The 20,229-nt window shown below is 44.3% G+C and overlaps 2 protein-coding genes across 3 annotated transcripts; one reads left to right on the plus strand and one right to left on the minus strand.

Moving 5' to 3' along the window:
* Nucleotides 1-4,713: 4,713 nt before the first annotated feature.
* On the minus strand, nt 4,714-8,403 carry LOC311243245 (keratin, type I cytoskeletal 18-like). Of its 2 annotated transcripts, none has more exons than XM_084332393.1 (8): nt 7,829-8,403; nt 7,507-7,589; nt 7,146-7,302; nt 6,895-7,059; nt 6,484-6,609; nt 5,923-6,164; nt 5,661-5,695; nt 4,714-4,993 (listed from the first exon to the last, which is right to left on the minus strand). In XM_084332393.1, the coding sequence occupies exons 1-8, from the start codon at nt 8,381-8,383 to the stop codon at nt 4,929-4,931; spliced, it is 1,428 nt and encodes a 475-aa protein (XP_084188519.1). In that variant the 5' UTR covers nt 8,384-8,403; the 3' UTR covers nt 4,714-4,928. The 2 variants fall into 2 exon arrangements, with proteins under 2 accessions (XP_084188519.1, XP_084188518.1); XM_084332392.1 differs by having other exon boundaries at nt 4,714-4,996.
* Nucleotides 8,404-8,666: 263 nt separating this feature from the next.
* LOC311229577 (intermediate filament protein ON3-like) lies at nt 8,667-19,198 on the plus strand (the record flags this gene model as incomplete). The annotated part of the gene is made up of 9 exons (XM_084315653.1): nt 8,667-8,999; nt 10,726-10,934; nt 12,958-13,018; nt 15,082-15,177; nt 15,258-15,422; nt 15,615-15,740; nt 16,612-16,832; nt 17,401-17,432; nt 18,800-19,198. 9 exons carry the CDS (start codon nt 8,667-8,669, stop codon nt 18,805-18,807), a joined length of 1,251 nt encoding a protein of 416 aa, XP_084171779.1. The 3' UTR covers nt 18,808-19,198.
* Nucleotides 19,199-20,229: the final 1,031 nt, after the last annotated feature.

A 20,229-nucleotide genomic window follows, 5' to 3' on the forward strand; every position in this document is an offset into this window, starting at 1 on the left:
TTGCACGTGGCATGGGAGACCCGGGTTCGAACCTCCCTCGGGGCATCGAAGTTTGAGGTGACATTGTCACAACCGTTACACATATGTCCAGGGGCGTAGCTGGGGGGGGGGGGTAGCTTAGGATGATTCCAAGGGCCCAGCACTGGAAGGGGGCCCCCAATTTTTTTTTTTTTTTTTTTACTAGACATCACTCAGGTGTATTATTGATGCTCTCATTGATACTATGTTTGTTTCTGAAGTGTGTTCTGAACGCAATGCGACATCCTTTACTAGGCTCACCCACCAACAGTGCAGGTGCTGAACTGCTGATCCGAATGTATAGGTAAAAACCATATTATGCGTTTTCATCAATAAAAAAATGGCACAAAAAAAATCCGCTCGCGGACTCTGGACTCCCCGCCAAACTTCATATCATCCAAGACTCTGCTGCCCGACTCCCATCACGCCCCCCCCCCCCCCCCCCTCACTCAGCTAGTTCAAGTTTTAAGTTCAAGTTTCTTTATTAGTTGTCATACAGAAGTACAGAATACTTTTATACAAAATGCTTCTTTCTGTTACGCTCCAGAGACTGTGCTAGACAAAAATAGATAAGTATAAAATAAAATAAAATAAGTATAGCAAGTATAAAATAGAAGTCACGTACGTAGGCACAAGTGTTCAGTATGTACGTGTACAATGTTCAATGCAGTAGAAGTAACTGAGTTACCATACAATATACTATACAATATACTAATATACAATATACTATATAGTGCAAAGCAGAAATGGGATGAGGTACAATTTAGGTACAATTTACAGTAAGGTGTAATGAGGTATGGGTTGTAGTGCAAATTCTTTACCAATAAATAAGTGTGTTTAGGTGTTCTAAAGTGTGTAAAGTGGGTGCTGCAGTGAGTTGTTTGTTTAAAGTGAGTGTGTGCGTGTGGATGTGTGTGCTGTGAGTGCATTTGATGGTTGTTACATAGTGTTATTGTTCGTTGAGCATCCTGATGGCCTGGGTATAGAAGCTTCTTCTGAGTCTTTCTGTGCTTGCCATGAGACTCCGGTATCGCTTGCCTGACCGCAGCAGTTCAAAGAGGCAGTTGTTTGGGTGGCTGGAGTCTTTGATAATTATCTTAGCCTTACCCATGCACCGCTTGTTGTAAATGTTCTGGAGAGTGGGAAGCCCCCCTCCAATTGTGCGTTCGGCTGAACAGGCCACTCTCTGTAGTCTGCTACAGCTGTACACTGGTTACCAGTTCCAACAGATCCTCAAGATCCCCATCCTCACATACACAGGCCTTGCACTCCCCTATCTCTCTGACCTCCTTTAAGACTACACCCCGACTAGCACTCTCCGCTCCTCCTCAAGTGGCCTCCTGTCTATCCGCACCACTCGATTCAGCACACCAGATTCGGCTCCAAGAAGGGACTAAACACGTTTCGCAATTATGCCACAATAATGTGGAACGCCCTACCCACAGCCGTAAAATAATGTGAATCCCTACCCTCCTTCAAAACCACTCTCAAAGAGCACCTACGGGTGGCTGCAATTAGAAACTGGCCCCGGTAAATGTCCAAACCCCCCTGCATCCACCCACCAAACCCACCCAACCCCCTCCAATGTACAGTTTTTTCCCCTTCGAATGTATATATATATTTTTATAGTATTATTTATAGTCATAAATGTCTTGATTTATCTACATGCGGGTCCCAAGTCATTCCTGCCTTGATAGTTGATACAAAATGTAAATCTGCTATTTTTTTTTTATGAATCTCCAACAACAGAGCAGACCAGTTAAAAGAGCATACCAGTCTTGATGAATTGAAAATGGGGGACCCTGATGTAAACAAGACGAAAGTCTTTTTCTGGTCTGCATCCTCTTAACAATTGTTTGTATTGAGCCGTACTGTATTGTACCCATTCTGCAATCTGTTAATAAAGTTTTCAATCAATCAATCAATCGACTCTCTACAAAGGGTTCAGCTCTACAGCACCCGGGCTCTGGAACTCTCTACCCACACGCATCCGCCATGTGTCACTAACGTCTTTCAAAACACTACTCAAAACTAATTTGTTCACTCTGCACGCCCCTGACTGTTTCCTCACACAAACTCTAAAGTCTATGTGTGTCTGCTGTCTGTTATAAATCGTATATTCTACGTAAATCATTTTTAACTATGGATATTTTGTATCATGTTTTTATCATGTATATTTTATATTTTGCCCTATGTAAGGTGACCAGAAAGGCGCCATTTCAAATAGAATGTATTATTATTATTAGGTGTATGTATTCAAATAATAGGTGATGTCTAGAGTGGTCTGGAGAAATTCACAGTATAAATTGTTAGATTAGATTAGATTAGATTGTCATTATACAGCACAAGTACAGTACAATGAAAAGGAGTTTGGCATCCAACCAGAGTGCAAATGTAACAGTAAAGTGCAACAGAAATATGCAATGTACCTGGTAATTAAACTGGGTACAGAATAAACAAATTAGTACTACTAAGTACTATAGAGTGTAATGCTAATCAGATGTATGTACAGTGATACAGGTATGAAGACAGTATGGTAGTAGTCATACTGGCTAGCAGCGTAACTAGTAAGAGTAGGATATGTGCAGATATAGTATCTACATGCGGGTCCCAAGTCATTCCTGCCTTGATAGTTGATACAAAATGTAAATCTGCTATTCTTTTTTTTGTATGAATCTCCAACAACAGAGCATACCAGTTAAAAGAGCATACCAGTCTTTTTTTTTACATGTGCGTTCCAACTAATTCTTGCCTTAAAAGAACATCTTCTTCTCCAGAGAGAGACAAGAAAATAGATACCAGTTTTCTCTCTGTGCGTTCAGTAGAAAGCTATCGTGGCTCCACATTAGCCTAGCTTAGCACAATGAATGGAAGCGGACATGGCCAGTTAGCCTAGGCATTGACCAACTAACACCTCTCCCGAAGGCTAATAAAAAATATATACATCCGAAGGGGAAGAAACTGTACATTGGTTCATGTGGTGTTTAAGAGGGCTTTCACACTAGGGTGTGTACCGCACTTGGGCACGGATCAGGGAGATCCCACTGCAGATCGGGGATCAGTGCCCACTGCCCAGGTCCATTTGGGCACGGATCAGGGAGATCCCACTGCAGATCGGGGATCAGTGCCCACTGCCCAGGTCCACTTGGGCACGGATCAGGGAGATCCCACTGCAGATCAGGGATCAGTGTCCACTGCCCAGGTCCACTTGGGCATGGATCAGGGAGATCCCACTGCAGATCGGGGATCAGTGCCCACTGCCCAGGTCCACTTGGGCACGGATCAGGGAGATCCCACTGCAGATCGGGGATCAGTGCCCACTGCCCAGGTCAACACACAGGAAGTCAGGAACACATACATGCATTATTTTATGGGGGGTCGCCGATGAAATTTTGTCTCTGCGCTTGACCCATTCCCTTCGTCCTTCCCCCCCAAGGACAGCCAGGAGCAGACATGGGCTGTGGCCAAGTCCGGGGACCAATCCAAGTGCTCCTGTCCGTCTTCGTCAGGGACGCAACAGCGTTAGCGATCTGTTCTGCATGTTTTTCCATTGGGTTTATATTCTGGAGGGGAAACCCCTGTGAGCACGGGGGGAGAACATGCAAACTCCACACAGAAAGGCCTGGGGCTGGGAGATACCCCTGCACCTGGGTACCTGGCAGAAAAGATAATAATAGAAATAGTGATAATAATAGAGTAGAACAAAGTAATAATAGTGGAATATTTGACCTACATCCATCATACAGGTGTCTTGCTGGGCAAGTATAGCCATCTCTAAACTCTTAGCTCTGTTCTCTCGCTGTCCTGGGACCCAAAATTGAGCCAAGAGCGCCCCCTTGGCGACAAAGTAGAATGCGGTCAGATTACAAAGCATCACATACAATATGAACTATGAACCAGTGGCGGTTCGAGACCCTTTTGAGGGGGGCCGAAGCCCCCCTTCAACCCCCTCCCTTGCCTGACCATGGCATTTAGTGAAATTATGCTATTGCTCTAGGGGCTGAGCCCCCCTAAAGGTCTGATGCTAGAACCGCCCCTGCTATGAACTATCGGTTTTTTGCTGATTCACTATACTGCCAAAGGCTTCCTGTGTATCTGAAATTGGGTCTTCAGCACCACATAAACACAATTGTTAAGTCACCACAATTGCCTTGGGTCGTATGCTCCCGTTGGCTACATCTCTGTCTTTGGTTTGTAGCTATGGATCAGTATTTTCTGTTGATACTTTGGATTGTCAGCGTCTGACATTGTAAACAAGCCTCTGAACTACACACCCGTTTTGTCATTCTGATTCCCATGTATCTTTCTCAGAATGTAACCTAGCGATACAGATCTATTCTGTTATTGAAATGATGTAGATGAAAGAATAACAATACCTTGTCTTTCTAAGTCTAGAGTGAAATCTAAATCTAGTAACAATAATTTACAATCAAATATGAACTCAAGACCAGGTGCATTATGGGTGGATTATCCATTAATATTGTTTGTGATGACAGCTGGTAGCTGGAAGCACTATAACAGTACATAGTACATCTGCTATTGTCAATGTTGAAGCATGTTCCCCTGTCAACGTGCATAACAGAGGTATAATAAAGCAGAGACAACATGTTGAAATCAAGTGTGTTTATTTTTTAACTGATAAAGCTCAGACAGAACACACTGGAACAAGATCAAAACAACTTCCATTGGCTCACAATATCAGTGCTCACTCCAGACTTCAAAAAGCACAATAATCAGGGTTGATGTCTGGCTGGTTGAGAGCTTGGCGGGGCTTAGGAGGTAGGGAATCAAGCTTCGGGTTGATCTGATTGGGTGGGGCCCTCTGTGGGAGGAGTCGGGGCCTTCTTAGATGGAGCCTCCTTGTTAGTGGTGACCTCCTCCGCCTTGACGAGGTCTTCTTTCGGGGGTCCTCACTTGATAGCAGCCTCCTCTCTCGCCCCCTTTTTAGCTCCCTTCCCGTCAGATTTTGGTGTACCTTCTGGGGGGGGGGGGGGGGGGGGGGGGAACGATAAGACGGATGAGATCTTAAGACGGACACAAAATACATCAGGCTGCCTATCCTTCTCCAGGCTCTCCCTTTACCTCGGTGGAACTTATCTGGCGCTGGCACACACTGATCGGTTGGGAAAATGTAACATTGTAACAAGGAAAATTATCATTCTGTACTGATTTGCTTGTTCATAATAATCTGTTGATTCGCACACAGTGTGTTAATATTGTGGGTGATTACATGCAAGGTGGTGGCTGTGCAGTGACACACAGTGCAGTGATAAGCCATAATAAACAAAAGCGTGTGAGGGTTAGATTGCAAATGTATCCTTAATACCTATTAACTCTGTTGTAGATCTAAAAGGAGTGAACAGGGTTTAAGCACGATAGGCGTCCACCATCAAACTGGGTCAGAATGTCAGCCAAAGTTCACACACCCATTTAGTGCTCCAGCCAGGCATGCAAAAAGCTAAACGTCAAAGTAACTGAAAGCCTTTAAATGTCGAATTGACCATGATCCATGACTTGGAACCTACCAGACGTAAACAGATTGACAGGAGCATAAGCACAAACCATGCCAGAGACAATGTTACAGTACAAATAAAACATAGGTGGATTCTCATGTGTTTCCACCTAGACGTCCGACAACTTACCGTAGTTCCGCGCATTCTCTGAAGAGGACTCCAAGCTGTCGGGGGAAGAGGAAAAAAATACTCGTACTACTGCAACACACCAACTGGGGACTTTTAAAACACTTATACCAACACTTATATACCAAGGTGACAAAAAAGGCGTTCAATACATGTATCTATGGATCCGAATCAGCTTGTTTGAATAAGGTCATAAAGACTAGTGTTTCCTGTCCACATGTATTCAGCTACATGCAGGTCCCCACGCTCGGCTCGTCTTCCTCACCTCTCCTGGTCGCCGCTGACGCTGCTCATGACGCTGCTCATCAGGTTCCGGTATTTCTCGATATCGGCCTCCAGCTTCATCTTGACGTTGAGCAGATCCTGGTAGTTGTCGCCCTGCTGCCCCACCTGCTCCCTCACCTCGATCAGCTCCGCCTCCAGCCCCAGCAGGATCTTGTTGAAGCGGCACAGGTCGCGGCCGTAGCGCTTGTCCGTCTCCTTCAGTGTCTGCTCCAGGGAGCGGATCTGAGCAGGCGAGATATACCGTGAATAGTAATTAGCGATGGTGGTTAGTGATGTGTCGATAACACGACAAATGTATCGTTGGTCGGGTGGATCATGTGTAAATTCTCAGTAAACGTTTTCATTCAAATGTAATGTTTTGAGTGAGTGGGGGATGGAGCAGAGAAGACTTCGGTCTTGACCTACATTAGACCGTTGGCCTTGGGCCTTGGGCCTTGCTACTTTACCTTGCTAATTTTACTTTATAATTACTGTGTGGCAACTGTGTGTGTGTGTGTGTGTGTGTGTGTGTGTGTGTGTGTGTGTGTGTGTGTGTAGCTACCGTGCTGAGCATAGTTTGGATTTCAATCTCCAACAGCTGAATCTGTCTGTTCAGGTCATTGAGCTCTGACTTCCCAGACTCCAACGCCTCTGTGTTCTGAAGCACCTCCACCTTGATGTTTTCAAACTGAGAGAGAGGGAGAGGGGAAGGGGGGGGGGCAGGGGGAGAGAGAGAGAGGGTGAGAGAGAGGAAAGAGATGAAAACAGATAAGATAACCAAAATGAACAACATTGTAGAGAGAGGGATTGAAAGGAAGGGAGATTCTGTGGGAGGGTTACTTTTCAAAAGTGATGCAAGTCAGGTTCTATTCACAAAAACATATCCGATATGTGGTTTTTAAAGCCCGTAATGACCGATACCGATCGTCAGCCGACGTATGGGTACACGACCAGGCTGGTCGGCGTGGCTCACCTTGCTCTGGTACCAGTCCTCGGTGTCCTTCAGGCTCTTCTGCGCCATCTTCTCGTACTGGCCGCGGATCTTGTTCAGGGTGTCGGCCAGGTTGGAGTCCGGCTGGGAGTCCATCTCCACCACCACTCTGGAGTCTTTGATCTTGAGACACAGGGTGCTCACGTCCTGCCACACGCAACCAGAGGAGGTTAGTTCTACCGCCTTGGAGGTGAGCGGTGTGTGTGTGAGTGTGTGTTTTTTCTCATAGTCACCTCTTTGTGATCCTTCTTGAGGACGCCCAGGTCGTCTTTCACCCCCTCGATCTGGCTCTCCAGGTGCACGCGGTTCAGCTGAGTGTCGTCGATGATCCTCTTCAGCCCGGTGAGGTCGTGCTCCAGGGTGCGGCTGGCCTGCTTCTCACCATCCAACCTGCACAGAGGAGCAATGAGGCCCATGACTGACTGAGCCGCGCCCGCTCCCGACCCCAAAGACTAACTCCATGGGGTTGTATTGATCACAGAGTTAACGACTGAGTTCATGTCCGCCTTCCATCCACAATAAGAACCGCATCGACACAAATCTAATTTAATTATATCACTTCGTTTTGCATTAAAAGTATGTAGAAGGACTCACTTGTTTTTGAAGTCTTCGTTGGCCAGTTTGGAGTTGCTAATCTGCAGCAGCAGTTTGGCGTTGTCCGTGGCCATAGCCTTGATCTGAGAAAGATGCATGATATTATATTTTTTCCCCCACGTATAACAAACGACATGAAGCGACATACATCGTTTTCCCTTCATTTTATATATAGGACGCATTTGTATCAAATTAGTTTGCATTACTGACCCTCAATACCGTGTGCGTAAATAATCATTGCGTAAAATTGGAAAATGTCCCAAATAAAATTTAAAATTTAAATGTTTAATCATTAATTGGTTTGAAATAAGCAAACGATCACCTTCTTCCTGAGGAAAGCCAGTGGTTTCTCGATCTCATCCCAGTTGCGCCCGTTGGGTGCGCCTCTCATCGCCAAGATGTCTTTGATTTGCTTCCCCAGACCCTTGTTGGCCGTCTCCAGCTCGCGCACCCGGCCCAGGTAGCCGCACAGCCGTTCATTCAGACCCCGCATGGTCTTCTTGTCGTCCCGATTGCTGACAACAGCGGGATCCTGGTCCTGGACGGCCTGGACCATAAGGATCTCCTTATCCGGGTCGCTGCGCATCACGTTCCGCAGCCCCTCTAGACTCGCCACGGACACCCTGGAGCCTCTTCCTCCGGCTCCACCGAACATGCTCGCAGAGCTGGTGTTGTTCATCTTAGGCATGGTGCTGGTTGGTTGGATCAACTTGGATGGGAGTGAGCTGAGTAAGCGGAGAGATTCTTCTGACTGCTGAGTACGCAGAGAGGTAGGATGTGTGGTGGTGCTGGTGGTCACCTGTTCGGGTAAAGGAGGACGACTCGAGGACCATTTTATACAGCATTTTACGCATGAAACCGGCCCCACTGATGTCATTGGCTCGCCACGTTCAGCAGCCCCCCGAGACAAACCGGTTCAAAGTCGAAATTCAAGTATTTCATCTCCACTTTTTTGTTTTTTACTTTGTGAAATTGCACTTGTCTTCGTGTGATTGGACGCAAGCGAATACCTGAGAGGTGAGGGGTGGCCCTTGGTCATTTTATAAGCAGGTGATGCCGAGGATAGAAGAAGTACCTTAACTGCTCTCTCTCTCTCTCACTCACACACATATACATCTCACTTTCTGTCCTTCGGGTACATTTCACAAGACAGTCTCAGGATGTCAAAGACTAGAGGATACAGTAGCCAGTCGTACTCTCCGGCCAGCAATGGGGGTGCTCCCCAAAAAAGCTCCCCGATCGGCCTGGGTCCAAGAAGAACTGACCTGCTCAACCCAGTGGATCGCAAGATGGACCCCAAGGACCAGTCGTACTATCCGGCCAGCAAGGCGGGTTCTCCCCAAAAAAGCTCCCCGATCGTCCTGGGTCCGAGAAGAACCGACCTGCTCAACCCAGTGGATCGCAAGATGGACCCCAAGGACCAGTCGGCCAAGACCAAAGAGAAAGACCAGATGGTCGGACTCAACGACAAGTTTGTTGCCTTCATTGACAAGGTTTGCAACACTTATTTATTTATTTTATTTTTAATTAGTTGATACAGGGCAATTGCCTATTGATAACTTTTTGGTAGACTATTTTCTCTCCAATCACCTTATTTTCAGATGCAACATATAATTTTTATCACAACGATTGTCTCTTTTAAATGTATTGTGGTTATTACAACTAATTGACTAAATTATAATAATTTAGCCTACCTTACCCAGTTTTTCAAATCAAATTAGAGACGACCTCAGTTAAAGTATCGAAAATGCAGTAGTCAGTCAAGTAGCAAAAGATAAATACCTACTGGGGGACAAGTAGCGTGTCTGGCGCTTCATTGCCTGGGGCGTCGGTTTCTCCCGTTCCTCCCTCACAAAATCCACTCAGTTTTCTTCCGCCATCTAGCGACCATCTAGCTAACTGCAAGCAGGCGAAGCGAACTCCAGCTGTAGCGGGCGTGGCCGCGGCGGGTCACGTGCCTGTCGGGGCCAATCAGGCCTACCCCGGAAGTAGGAACGGTTGCGGAACAGCTACAGGCCGCGCGCCTAGTCTCTCTCTCTCTCTCTCTCTCTCTCTCTCTCTCTCTCTCTCTCTCTCTCTAGTCTAGTCGACTTGCGCCGCGCTCGTAATGACATATTGACATATCTCATTTTCATTGAACACAATTTTTTTTAAATGATTATTATAATTTTTTATAAAATATTCCGCAGGATATTCCAGATATTCCGCCAACATTGACTTTTAGGTTGTACGTCTTCTACAAAATGAAACATTTCAAGTGTGGCAAGGTTTTTCTCTCTTGTTTTATGAATTTTTTGTTATACTTTGAGCGCTCAAAGTGAAGAAAGTGCTATTCTTGACTGAGATAGTTGGAAGAAAATCTTATGACCAGTCCCTATACCTACATTAAACGTCAACATTTTCTGCTATATTTCTAGATGTTTAATAGGTACATTAACATGACTGTCCATAACAATTTCTTTCAACCATTAAGTGACATATCTCAAGGTCCGCCCTTTTTCCCCTCGATCCTCCAATCGCAACTGTTGCTTCCCTCGGACAAACAAAACGCAACAGTTGTGATTGAAGGATCAAGAAAAGAGGGCAGGGTTTGAGATAGGTCCACACAGTGATGTCATATGACTGCTTTTTCCTGACTTTGGGATATATTATAATAAATAAATAAAAACATAAAATAACACAAAGAACGTTCAGGAGATTGTCTACATTTGCAGCAGGAATGTAGTTGGCTCTATGAGAAGTGTGCATGTTTAGCCCATGTGGAAAATAACAGCATTTCCAGGCATTGGGATGACTGACCCCTTGCATAATTCTATTACATTTAGGCTCTGATTTCTCCATTTTCTCTTCCCTATATGCATGGGTTGGAAGCTGCATTGTGTGTGTGTGTGTGTGTGTGTGTGTGTGTGTGTGTGTGTGTGTGTGTGTGTGTGTGTGTGTGTGTGTGTGTGTAATAGAGAGAGAGCTAGTGTGTGTGTGTGTGTGTATGTGTGTGTGTGTGTTTGTGTGTGTGTGCGTGTGTAATAGAGAGAGAGCTAGTGTGTGTGTGTGTGTGTGTGTGTGTAAGAGAGAGTGTGTGTATGAGTGTGTGTATGAGTATTTAGTAGAAATATCTGAAAATCTCTGATGTAGAATGACCAGGTTGCAATCACATACCAGTGTGATAATGACAGTATACATATTACCATAGTGACATCTGACCCCCCCCCCCCCTCTCAGGTAAAATACCTGGAGGACGAGAACAAGGTGCTGGACACCAAGCTGAAGATCTTGCTGGAGCAGGAGAACTACAAGGGAAACATCGACGACGTCGTGAGGCAGATGGAGAACGACCTGCAGAGGCAGGTGGACGGCTTGGAGCGAGACCACCTCAAGCTGAAGGCAGAGCTGCAGAAGAACCAGGACGAGGTGGATCAGACCAAGCGGAGGTGAGTGGGAATAACCAGTGTTGTAGTCGAGTCACTAAATCTCCAGTCCCAGTCGAGTCTCGAGTCCCCGGTGTTCGAGTCTGAGTCCAAGTCCGAGTCACCAAAGAAGAGCCCAAGTCGGGTCCCCATTACCCAAGTTTGAGTCCGAGTCTAGGGTTGAGTCCACTCCACTCTGGCAGTCAAAGAGCTGACATACAAATAAAAAAGGTCTACATTAAACATAAATGACACAGCGGTCACCATTTCAAAGGGAGTTTATTTACTTTGTGACACAATAGCCCAACAAATGCACTAGCCATCAATATCTACATCATCAGCCACTACTCTTCCTAATTTATGCAAATGACATGTCGTCAGCCTGTGACTGCAACTTGTTCCTGTTTGCGGACGACTCAGCCCTGCTGGTCTCTGACAAGAACAAATTGCAGGTTGAAAAAACCCTCAGCACGGAACTAGGCAAAATCTGCATATGGCTCGCGGATAACAAACTATCATTACACATGGGCAAAACAGAGTCCATTCTCTTCGGTTCAAATAACAAACTCAGCAAGACCGACGGCTTCTCAGTTACAGTGGGTGACAATACTGTCACAAGGAAAGACTAAATTACCTACCTGGGTTCCATCCTAGAGGCAAATCTTTCCTGTGACAAAATGGCATCCAATGTAATAAAAAAGTCAACCAACGAACTAGATTCTTGTACCTGATCTCCTCTCTGGTAAACAAGAATACCCTGAAGACTCTGGCAGGAGCACTCATTCAAGGGTACTATGACTATGCGTGCACCTCATGGTACCAAAGCACCTCAAAGGCGCTTAAAACAAAATTACAAACATCACAAAACAAACTGGTCAGACTACTATTTGACCTGAACCCCAGAACCCACCTCACCCCTCCCCACTTTGACAACCTAGGATGGCTTAGAGTAGACGACAGAGTACAGCAACTTGCAATGGGCCTGGTCTACAAGATACACTATACGACCGGGGTGCCCATGTACATGTCAAAATACTTCCCAAAGGTCAGTGAATACCACAACCACTACACCAGAGGAAGCTCAACAAATCATGTTAAACCCAGATTCGGCTCAAACAAGGGACTAAACACGTTTCGCAATTATGCCACAACAATGTGGAACGCCCTACCCAAAGCTGTAAAGGAATGTGAATCCCTGCCCACATTCAAAACCGCTCTTAAAGAGCACCTACGGGAGGCTGCAATTCGAAACTGGCCACCGTAAATGCCCAAAACCCCCACCACCTCCTAATAGACAGTCTCCTCCCCACCGCATGTATATATTCCCTCCCCGCCGTATGTATATTTCCCTCCCACCCACCCACCCCCTCCTAATGTACAGTCCCCTCCCCATCATATGTATATACTCTGTCAGGATCTAGGGGTAACAGTACTGTATATTTGAATACCGATTATGTCACAAATGTATCAGTACTAAATACCTATATGTCCCTATGCCACAAATGTCATGTATGTTGTGTATGTCATAAATGTCTATATGAATTGAAAATGGGGGACCCTGATGGAAACAAGACAAACGTCTTTCTCAGGTCTGCATCCCCTTAACAATTGTATGTATTGAGCCGTACTGTATTGTACCCATTCTGCAATCTGTTAAATAAAGTTTTCATTCATTCATTCATTCATCTTATGTCAAACGAAAAGTGTGCGTGTGTGTGTGTGTGTGGGGGGGGGGGGGTTGTTTGTAGAACAGAACAGGTCTCTGACACATTCTGGGTTAGAAGCCATCCATCCACCTTGAGCTGTATGTCCTGATCTGCACACACACACACACACACACACACACACACACACACACACACACACACACACACACACACACACACACGCACACACACACACACACACGCACGTTCGCAAGTGAGCAAACTCCGGCGTCAACAAGGGTAATATCCTGTCTCTGGTCTCATGTCGGCTCCTTCCTGTCTGTCCTCCGCAATGTGATCTAATGATATCTTTCCCCCTCTTTAAAAAAAATCTGTTCCAGGTATGAAGATGAATATCAAAAGAAAAGTGAACTGGAGAATAACTTTGTATATACAAAGAAGGTGAGGATCACCTGTACTGTACACCAATATCTTACACCAGTTACAAACATGTTCACCAATATCTTACACCAGTTACAAACATGTTCACCAATATCTTACACCAGTTACAAACATGTTCACCAATATCTTACACCAGTTACAAACATGTTCACCAATATCTTACACCAGTTACAGACATGTTCACCAATATCTTACACCAGTTACAAACATGTTCACCAATATCTTACACCAGTTACAAACATGTTCACCAATACAGACATGTTCACCAATATCTTACACCAGTTACAGACCCAGTTATAGACCTGTTCACCAATATCTTACACCAGTTACAGACTTGTTCACCAATATCACACATTTTCTTTAAATCTGACATTTTTCATAGGCAAAGGGGAACCTTTTTGGTGGTTGAACAATGGTTCTAAAGAGGTACTAAAACGGTTCAATGCAGCATCACAACAGGACAGGAAGGAAAGCGTTGGTGAAGCGTTGAACCTGGGCCCCGTTCCATGTACGTGGTTCAACTAAGTCGATCAACATGTCCATTATCCAGCTTCAGTTAACCCGATGTTCAAAGCCGGGATTTTCCTGTTTCACAAAGGAGGATTCAGTCTCGTTAACTCAAGCCAGACTTGAGAGTCAGGCTCAAGTCAGGCTAGATGCGCGCTCCCGTTTTCGGTGGAAAGCCAGCACGTATCGATGGCAGAGACCCTGATTCTCAACGGCATTGATTGATTAATTGATTTAAGACTTTATTGACAGATTGCAATAGGCTCAATCGCCTCGCCGACAAGTTAAATGCGTTATCTATAGGCTAATTCTAAGTCCCTCATTACCTCAATCAATCAGATTATATTTCTTTAAACTTGCCTGCTGGATTGAATAATCAAATGAGATCTTGCTAGCGAAAATTATTAGTTAACTGTTATACAGAATTACGATACGGCTCTCTTACCCATTGATTGATGTATAGTCAATCTTTTACTTATCTTCTCTGTGGTGTAACGGGTTCTTCTTTTGACTTTCACACGGACGACCGGGGTTCAAGGCCCTAGTCTTTTCCTTCTTTTTGCAATATAGGAATAATTCAATTTGGTGCACGTTGAGAGCTATATAAAGAATGACATCCTCAATGCATGTAGATTTATAATATTTTAACTTAAAACCAGGCTACTTTGGCGTATAATCATTAATATTATATTCAAAAAAATCATATTGGAAACACGGGGATTTGAACCCCGGTCGCTGAACTGGCAGGGATGAGCACTACCGCTGGGCCACTGGGCCAGATGGGATAAATTCATTGTTTATACATTAATGAACGAGAGACCCGTGTTTAGAATATCCGTTGTTTTGAATGAAGTTTATCTCTTCATCCTCATTCATTAATGTGACGTCAACGGCTCATTCAATTTCTCAAATCCGTCAAACAGCGCATCTCATCAGACATCTTAATCCCAGTTACAATTAAAATAACCACATCATGTGTACATCGCACGAGCGAGCGCCACCGTCGCCACGGTATATATAACGTGCATTATTTAGGACAAAGTGAATTTAATATCAGCATTTTGGGTCTATTTTACATTTCAAAAGCCCCCTCTGGAAGAATGGAGCACAAAAACGTAATTCAGAATGGTATAATGCAGATCGTAGACTGTGGGAATAGTTTCAGGAAACGGGCTGTCACTTCTTTGCGGGGGCGTGGCGATAGTTCAGGCTAACTTGAACTTGAACTCTGCTTTCGAGCAGGCTCAAACTTTTGGATATGTTGTCATGGTGATTTGGGAAATCCAGGTACATGAAATCGGAAAGTCAGGCTAACACAGTTAGCCTGATAAAGTTATCCGGCTAACTCGGTTATCCCGGTACATGGAACGGGGCCCTGTTCTATAGGGTGTAGTTGCATGATGTGAAGCCGCTCATGGAGCTGCTCAGTACGGAGGAGACACTGCTTTTTATGTTACCTTTGCACCTGCTCTTCTTCTTATCATGTGTGTTATTATCCTGTTTGTATGCAACGGTGTGTGTGTGTGTGTGTGTGTGTGTGTGTGTGTGTGTGTCAGGACGTAGACGAGGGCCAGCTGGCAGTAGTGGACCTGGCTCTGGACTTTGATGACCTCATGGGAGAGCTGGATTTCATGAGGCTGGGCTTCGACGAGGTACGAGCACCAATCAGAGAACACTTTATTTATTTCCGTGTTGGATTCCGTGTTTTGAATCGGTCTACTTCTTGCTACAGGAAATCAAAGAGCTGGAGTCCCAGGTGCAGAACGAGACCATCGTCATGAAGGACACCAGCAAGCGGGCTCTGGACATGGATGAGATCATCGACAGCATGAAGGGCCAGTACGCCAACATGGCCGCCCGCACCAGAGAGGAGGCTGAGCAGTGGAACCAGAAGAAGGTGATGACCTATCAATAGATAGATATATAGATATATAGATAGATGATAGATAGATAGATAGATAGATAGATAGATAGATAGATAGATAGATAGATAGATAGATAGATAGATAGATAGATAGATACTCTGGGGAAAGCAGCATATCATAATAATAATAATAATAATGTAACCCGTGAGGTCATCTCCCTCCAGATGGACGACCTGGAGTTGACTGCAGGGAGATATGAGCAGGATGTGCGTGACGTGAAGAAGGACATCACAGACCTGCTGCGTCTCATCCAGAAGCTCAGAGGAGACCTGGAGGCCCTGAGGAAGAAGGTGGGTGGAGTGTCAAGATATGTAGACACACACACACACACACACACACACACACACACACACACACACACACACACACACACACACACACACACACACACACACATACATATAAATATATAGTCACACACCTTACCTTACTCTTACTTAACCCTTACCGTGGCCTTTAACCAAACCCTTAATTACTCTTTGTTTATTTCTTTGTTTATGTCTGACGTGTGGGTTGGAGTTTAGTAACTTATTATGCTGTGAAGTCCTCCAGACCTCTCTTGGTAGAGCCTGAGGTGTGGCCAGCAGTAGCAACCCCTCCCCCTCCAACATACACATCCGACCAAAACAATAAAAACTGTAAACACAGTGCAGTACCATGTTGTCATCTTTTGCCTGGAGGTCACTGTTTGAATACATTACAGATTCTACCTTTAACCACTAACCTGGAAATCTTCTTTTTCCCCAGCTGGGGTCAGTGGTTTGTTTTCCCTACTGGAAGAGCCGTCCTTAATCAAATGATGTGTACATCTATGTTTATGAAAAAAACACAGGAATATTATAAATCACTACAGTATTTCTGTAGTAAATCTCTAGTGTATATGGAAAAAACATAGGAATACTATAACTCACTACAGTATTTCCCTAGTAAATCTATGTTGTTTATGAAAAAACACAGCAATACTATAACTCACTACAGTATTCCTTTAGTAAATCTATATACCATTAATATACTATTAATCACTGCAGAAATTCTGTGGTAAATCTCTACAGTGTGTACAAAAGAAAACACACAGGATTCCTATAGGTGTCCCTATAGTTCGTTCTCGTATGGGCTATAGTCCGTCAACTGCTGTGTCTCCCCCCCCCCCCCCCCGTGCAGAAAGAAGCCCTGGAGAAGGACATTGAGAAGGCCGAGCAGGACGGCCAGCTGAACCTGGACCAGGCCCGGGAGTCCATCATCCAGCTGGAGGCGGCACTGATGCGCGCCAAGCAGAGCATGGCCCGACAGGTCCGCGAGTACCAGGAGCTCATGAACCTCAAGCTGGCCCTGGACATCGAGATCGCCACCTACCGCAAGCTGCTGGAGGGAGAGGAGCAGAGGTGGGCATGGAGACGGGGGTGGGAGGGTGGGGGCAGGGGGGGTTGAAGTGTTGTATTATTACAACTCATTTGTTGTGGAGAGGTTAGGGTTCAGGGGTTAAGGAATTATTGTAAATCAATGCAATGTCCCCAGCTTTGTTGTTAGTTTGAGACACTGTGTGTGTGTGTGTGTCTGTTTGTGTATGTGTGAGTATATATATTTTTGTCTGTGTGTGTGTCTGTTTGTGTATATATATTTTTGTCTGTGTGTGTGTGTCTGTTTGTGTGTGTGTGTGTGTGTGTGTGTGTGTGTGTGTGTGTGTGTGTGTGTGTGTGTGTGTGTGCGCATGTGTGTGTACATATTTAATCACATCTGTGAGTCCCAGCTGTTCATCTAGGTGCATGTAAGTGTGCTGTAACGACCTCTCTCCTCTGGGTGTGTGTGTGTGTGTGTTGTTCATCACGTACAGTAAGTGTGCTGTAACAACCTCTCTCCTCTGTGTGTGTGTGTGTGTGTGTGTGTGTGTGTGTGTGTGTTGTTCCTCATGTACGTTTCCTGTAACGACCTCTCTCCTCCGTCTCTCTGCAGAATGGCCGACCACATGCGTCAGCAGCAGACAGGTGAGAGATGTTCTGCTTCTCCTCACGGTCTTCCTCTGTTCTCTCTTTGTGATTCAAGGCTTCATAAACGACGTTGGCACTCAGCACTTCCCAATGAATCCATCCTCCTACTCAAGGGATCAAATGACCCAATAATCATTTTGTATCTTTACACGTTGGACCAATAATAAAATGTGATGCACCTCTGCGAGTTTTGAGTTATGACCTGTCGAGAGGAATGAAAATGCAATCGTATGACATCGTCGAATTGCCTTGCCTGAGAAGGTTGAAAGAAAGATTTATAGGCAGTGATTCTTTTATTCCTACATATATCAAACATCTATAATTTTTATTTCCATAATTTTAAATGTTTAACATATCTATGGGAACATGACTATGTCTATAAAATATTTTTTTATAGGCAACGCAATTTGATGATGTCTCAGTACTGGTCTTCATAGATCAAAACTAGGAAATTCTTAGGAAAATGTCTAGTTTTATGGAAAACAACAACTTAATACTAGCACAGTTGACAAGGGGTCAAATGACCCCTAGGCATTTTCAATAAATGTATCCTCGTCACTCGGTCGAGCTCCAGCTCTGTCACTCAATGACTTTTCCTAAAAGTACCCGTTTTATCTGGCACGGTTTCTGAAATTTCAAAATGACTTCAGGAAAATGTAATTAGAACTTTATTCCACATATGGGCCGTTGGAACAGACGAAAGTCACAGCACTTTGCGAGCATCTAGCGCAGGGGTTGCCAACCCGTGGCTCGCGAGCCGCATGTGGCTCTTTGCCGGTCAATGTGTGGCTCTTAATTTTATTATTTTATTTTATGACCCGTTCCTGGCGGGAATTAGTGGCATTTTCTCCATGGCTGTGCTAGTGTTAAAGGAACACGCCAACATGATGGGAAACATGCTTATGGTCTTCTCCAGAGTCAGACAAGAAGATGGATACCAATTCCCTCTCTGTGTACTCTCTGCTCGCCTAGCTTAACACAAATTAATGGAAGTGAATACGGATCAGCTATCCTAGCTTTTGGCCAAAAACACCTCTCCCTGAGTTTTAAGTTAGGCTAGCTGATCCATATCCGCTTCCATTCATTTGTGCTAAGCTAGGCAGCTTGCAGCCGGATAGCTTTCTACTGAATGCACAGAGAAGAAGATGGTGTCTATCTTCTTGTCCAACTTTGGAGAAGATGGTAAGCACATTTCCGATAATGTCGGCGCGTTCCTTTAGGTAAAGAGTTTGATGGAGATTCATCCTTCCCCCGGTCTGGTAAACGCTGTGTGCCTCCTTGTCAATCATCAGTGTGTTTTCTTCTGATGATCAATCGGTGCTTTATGTTCCACTAAAATCAGCCCTCTCTTTCGCTTGCTGTAGATTTCTAAGACAAACCAACCAATCCAAGTCCTTGCTTGCACCGCAGACGTCTTCCTTCAGCCGAGACGGCTGCCGCCGACACCAGCGAAGCTCCCCGTCCTAGTACCAGAACAAGAATCGAAACCCGACCCACGGCCGCCACCAACAACAACAACAACAGACCTCATCCCCAAGAAACGCTTGCTGATCTGTGTGAACGTGGAGGCGGGCAGGCTTGTGTCCGAAAGTTTCCACTACGCCGACGACTGATTGCTGTCCGCCAATTCTCTCTGTTGCCATATCAACGCAAAGTTTGAGTGGATGAAGAGATTCAAAAACAATTATAATAAACTTGAACTGGGACGCATACCTGTATTTGCACTGGCCGTTTGAAAAACCACAGAAACTAATGAAACCGAATCTATCCCTCTGTACGTGGTCCGATGTCAGTGATTCAACTGGTGTATACTGTACCCTCTAGGGAGAGACGACTTCAATAAAATCCTGTTAAAAACAAATCCTTTCACGATCTTGACTGTTTTCGAAAATCATGTAGATCCAGAGAGTCATGTGTCGATTTAATGACAATATTGAACAGGAAAATATATTTTCGTTAATACATTTCATCTGTAGAAGTCTTTATGCAAACTTCACTAACATCAATGAATATGTTTATATATTTAAAAGTTCATTTAAGTTGATAGCCTTATCTGAGACATGGTTAAATCAAGAAAAAGGTATTGATTTCCATATTGAGGGTTATGAGTTACATTATATCAGTAGAACCAACAAGGGGGGGGGGGGGGGGGCTTTATGTGAACAGTGACTTGAAATGCAGACCAGTTATATGACAACCGTAATTGGTGATTTAATGGTATGTATGACGGTGGAAATTGAAATGGAAATGATGAGAATATTGTTGTTACTTGTGTGTACAGAACACCAGGGTCAAATGTAGAAACATTTAAAGATAGTTTGGAAGAATGAATGAATAGGCTAAATTAAAACAAAACATTTATAATCAGTGATGGTTTTAATATTGACCTCTTAAACACATCTAAACATAAAACAACATCAGCTTATCTCGATGCATTATATAGCAAGCCCACCAGAATAACCTAAATTTGTGCAACATTAATCAACAATATCTTTATAAATGTCTTGGAGAACAAAGTAAAAAGTGGACTATAATAAATGATATAAGTGACCAATTACCTGTACTTGTAATATATGTCAAATGAAGAAAAAGAAGGAGGACAATTGATATATATATATATATATATATATATATATATATATATATATATATATATATATGGGTAAGAAATGATGAGGCAATAAACCAGTTCAGGAATGAACTCTTAAAAAAAGAGTGAAAGAGGTTTATTATGTAGAAGAGGTAAATGAGCTCTTAATAGAAAAGTGAAAGTGGTTTATGTAGAAGAGGTTTA

This window comes from Notolepis coatsorum, assembly GCF_963971535.1.
Source record: "Notolepis coatsorum genome assembly, chromosome: 1".
Lineage (NCBI taxonomy): Eukaryota > Metazoa > Chordata > Actinopteri > Aulopiformes > Paralepididae > Notolepis > Notolepis coatsorum.

Bases quoted from the DNA above. Each gene is read 5' to 3' on its own strand.
- LOC311243245 (XM_084332392.1), bottom strand. From the start codon at position 8,383: ATGACATCAGTGGGGCCGGTTTCATGCGTAAAATGCTGTATAAAATGG. The intron at 7,060-7,145 runs GTGACTATGAGA...TGCGTGTGGCAG, and splicing joins TCAAGAAGGATCACAAAGAG to GACGTGAGCACCCTGTGTCT. The intron at 5,696-5,922 runs GTGAGGAAGACG...TTCCCCCGACAG, and splicing joins GTCAGCGGCGACCAGGAGAG to CTTGGAGTCCTCTTCAGAGA.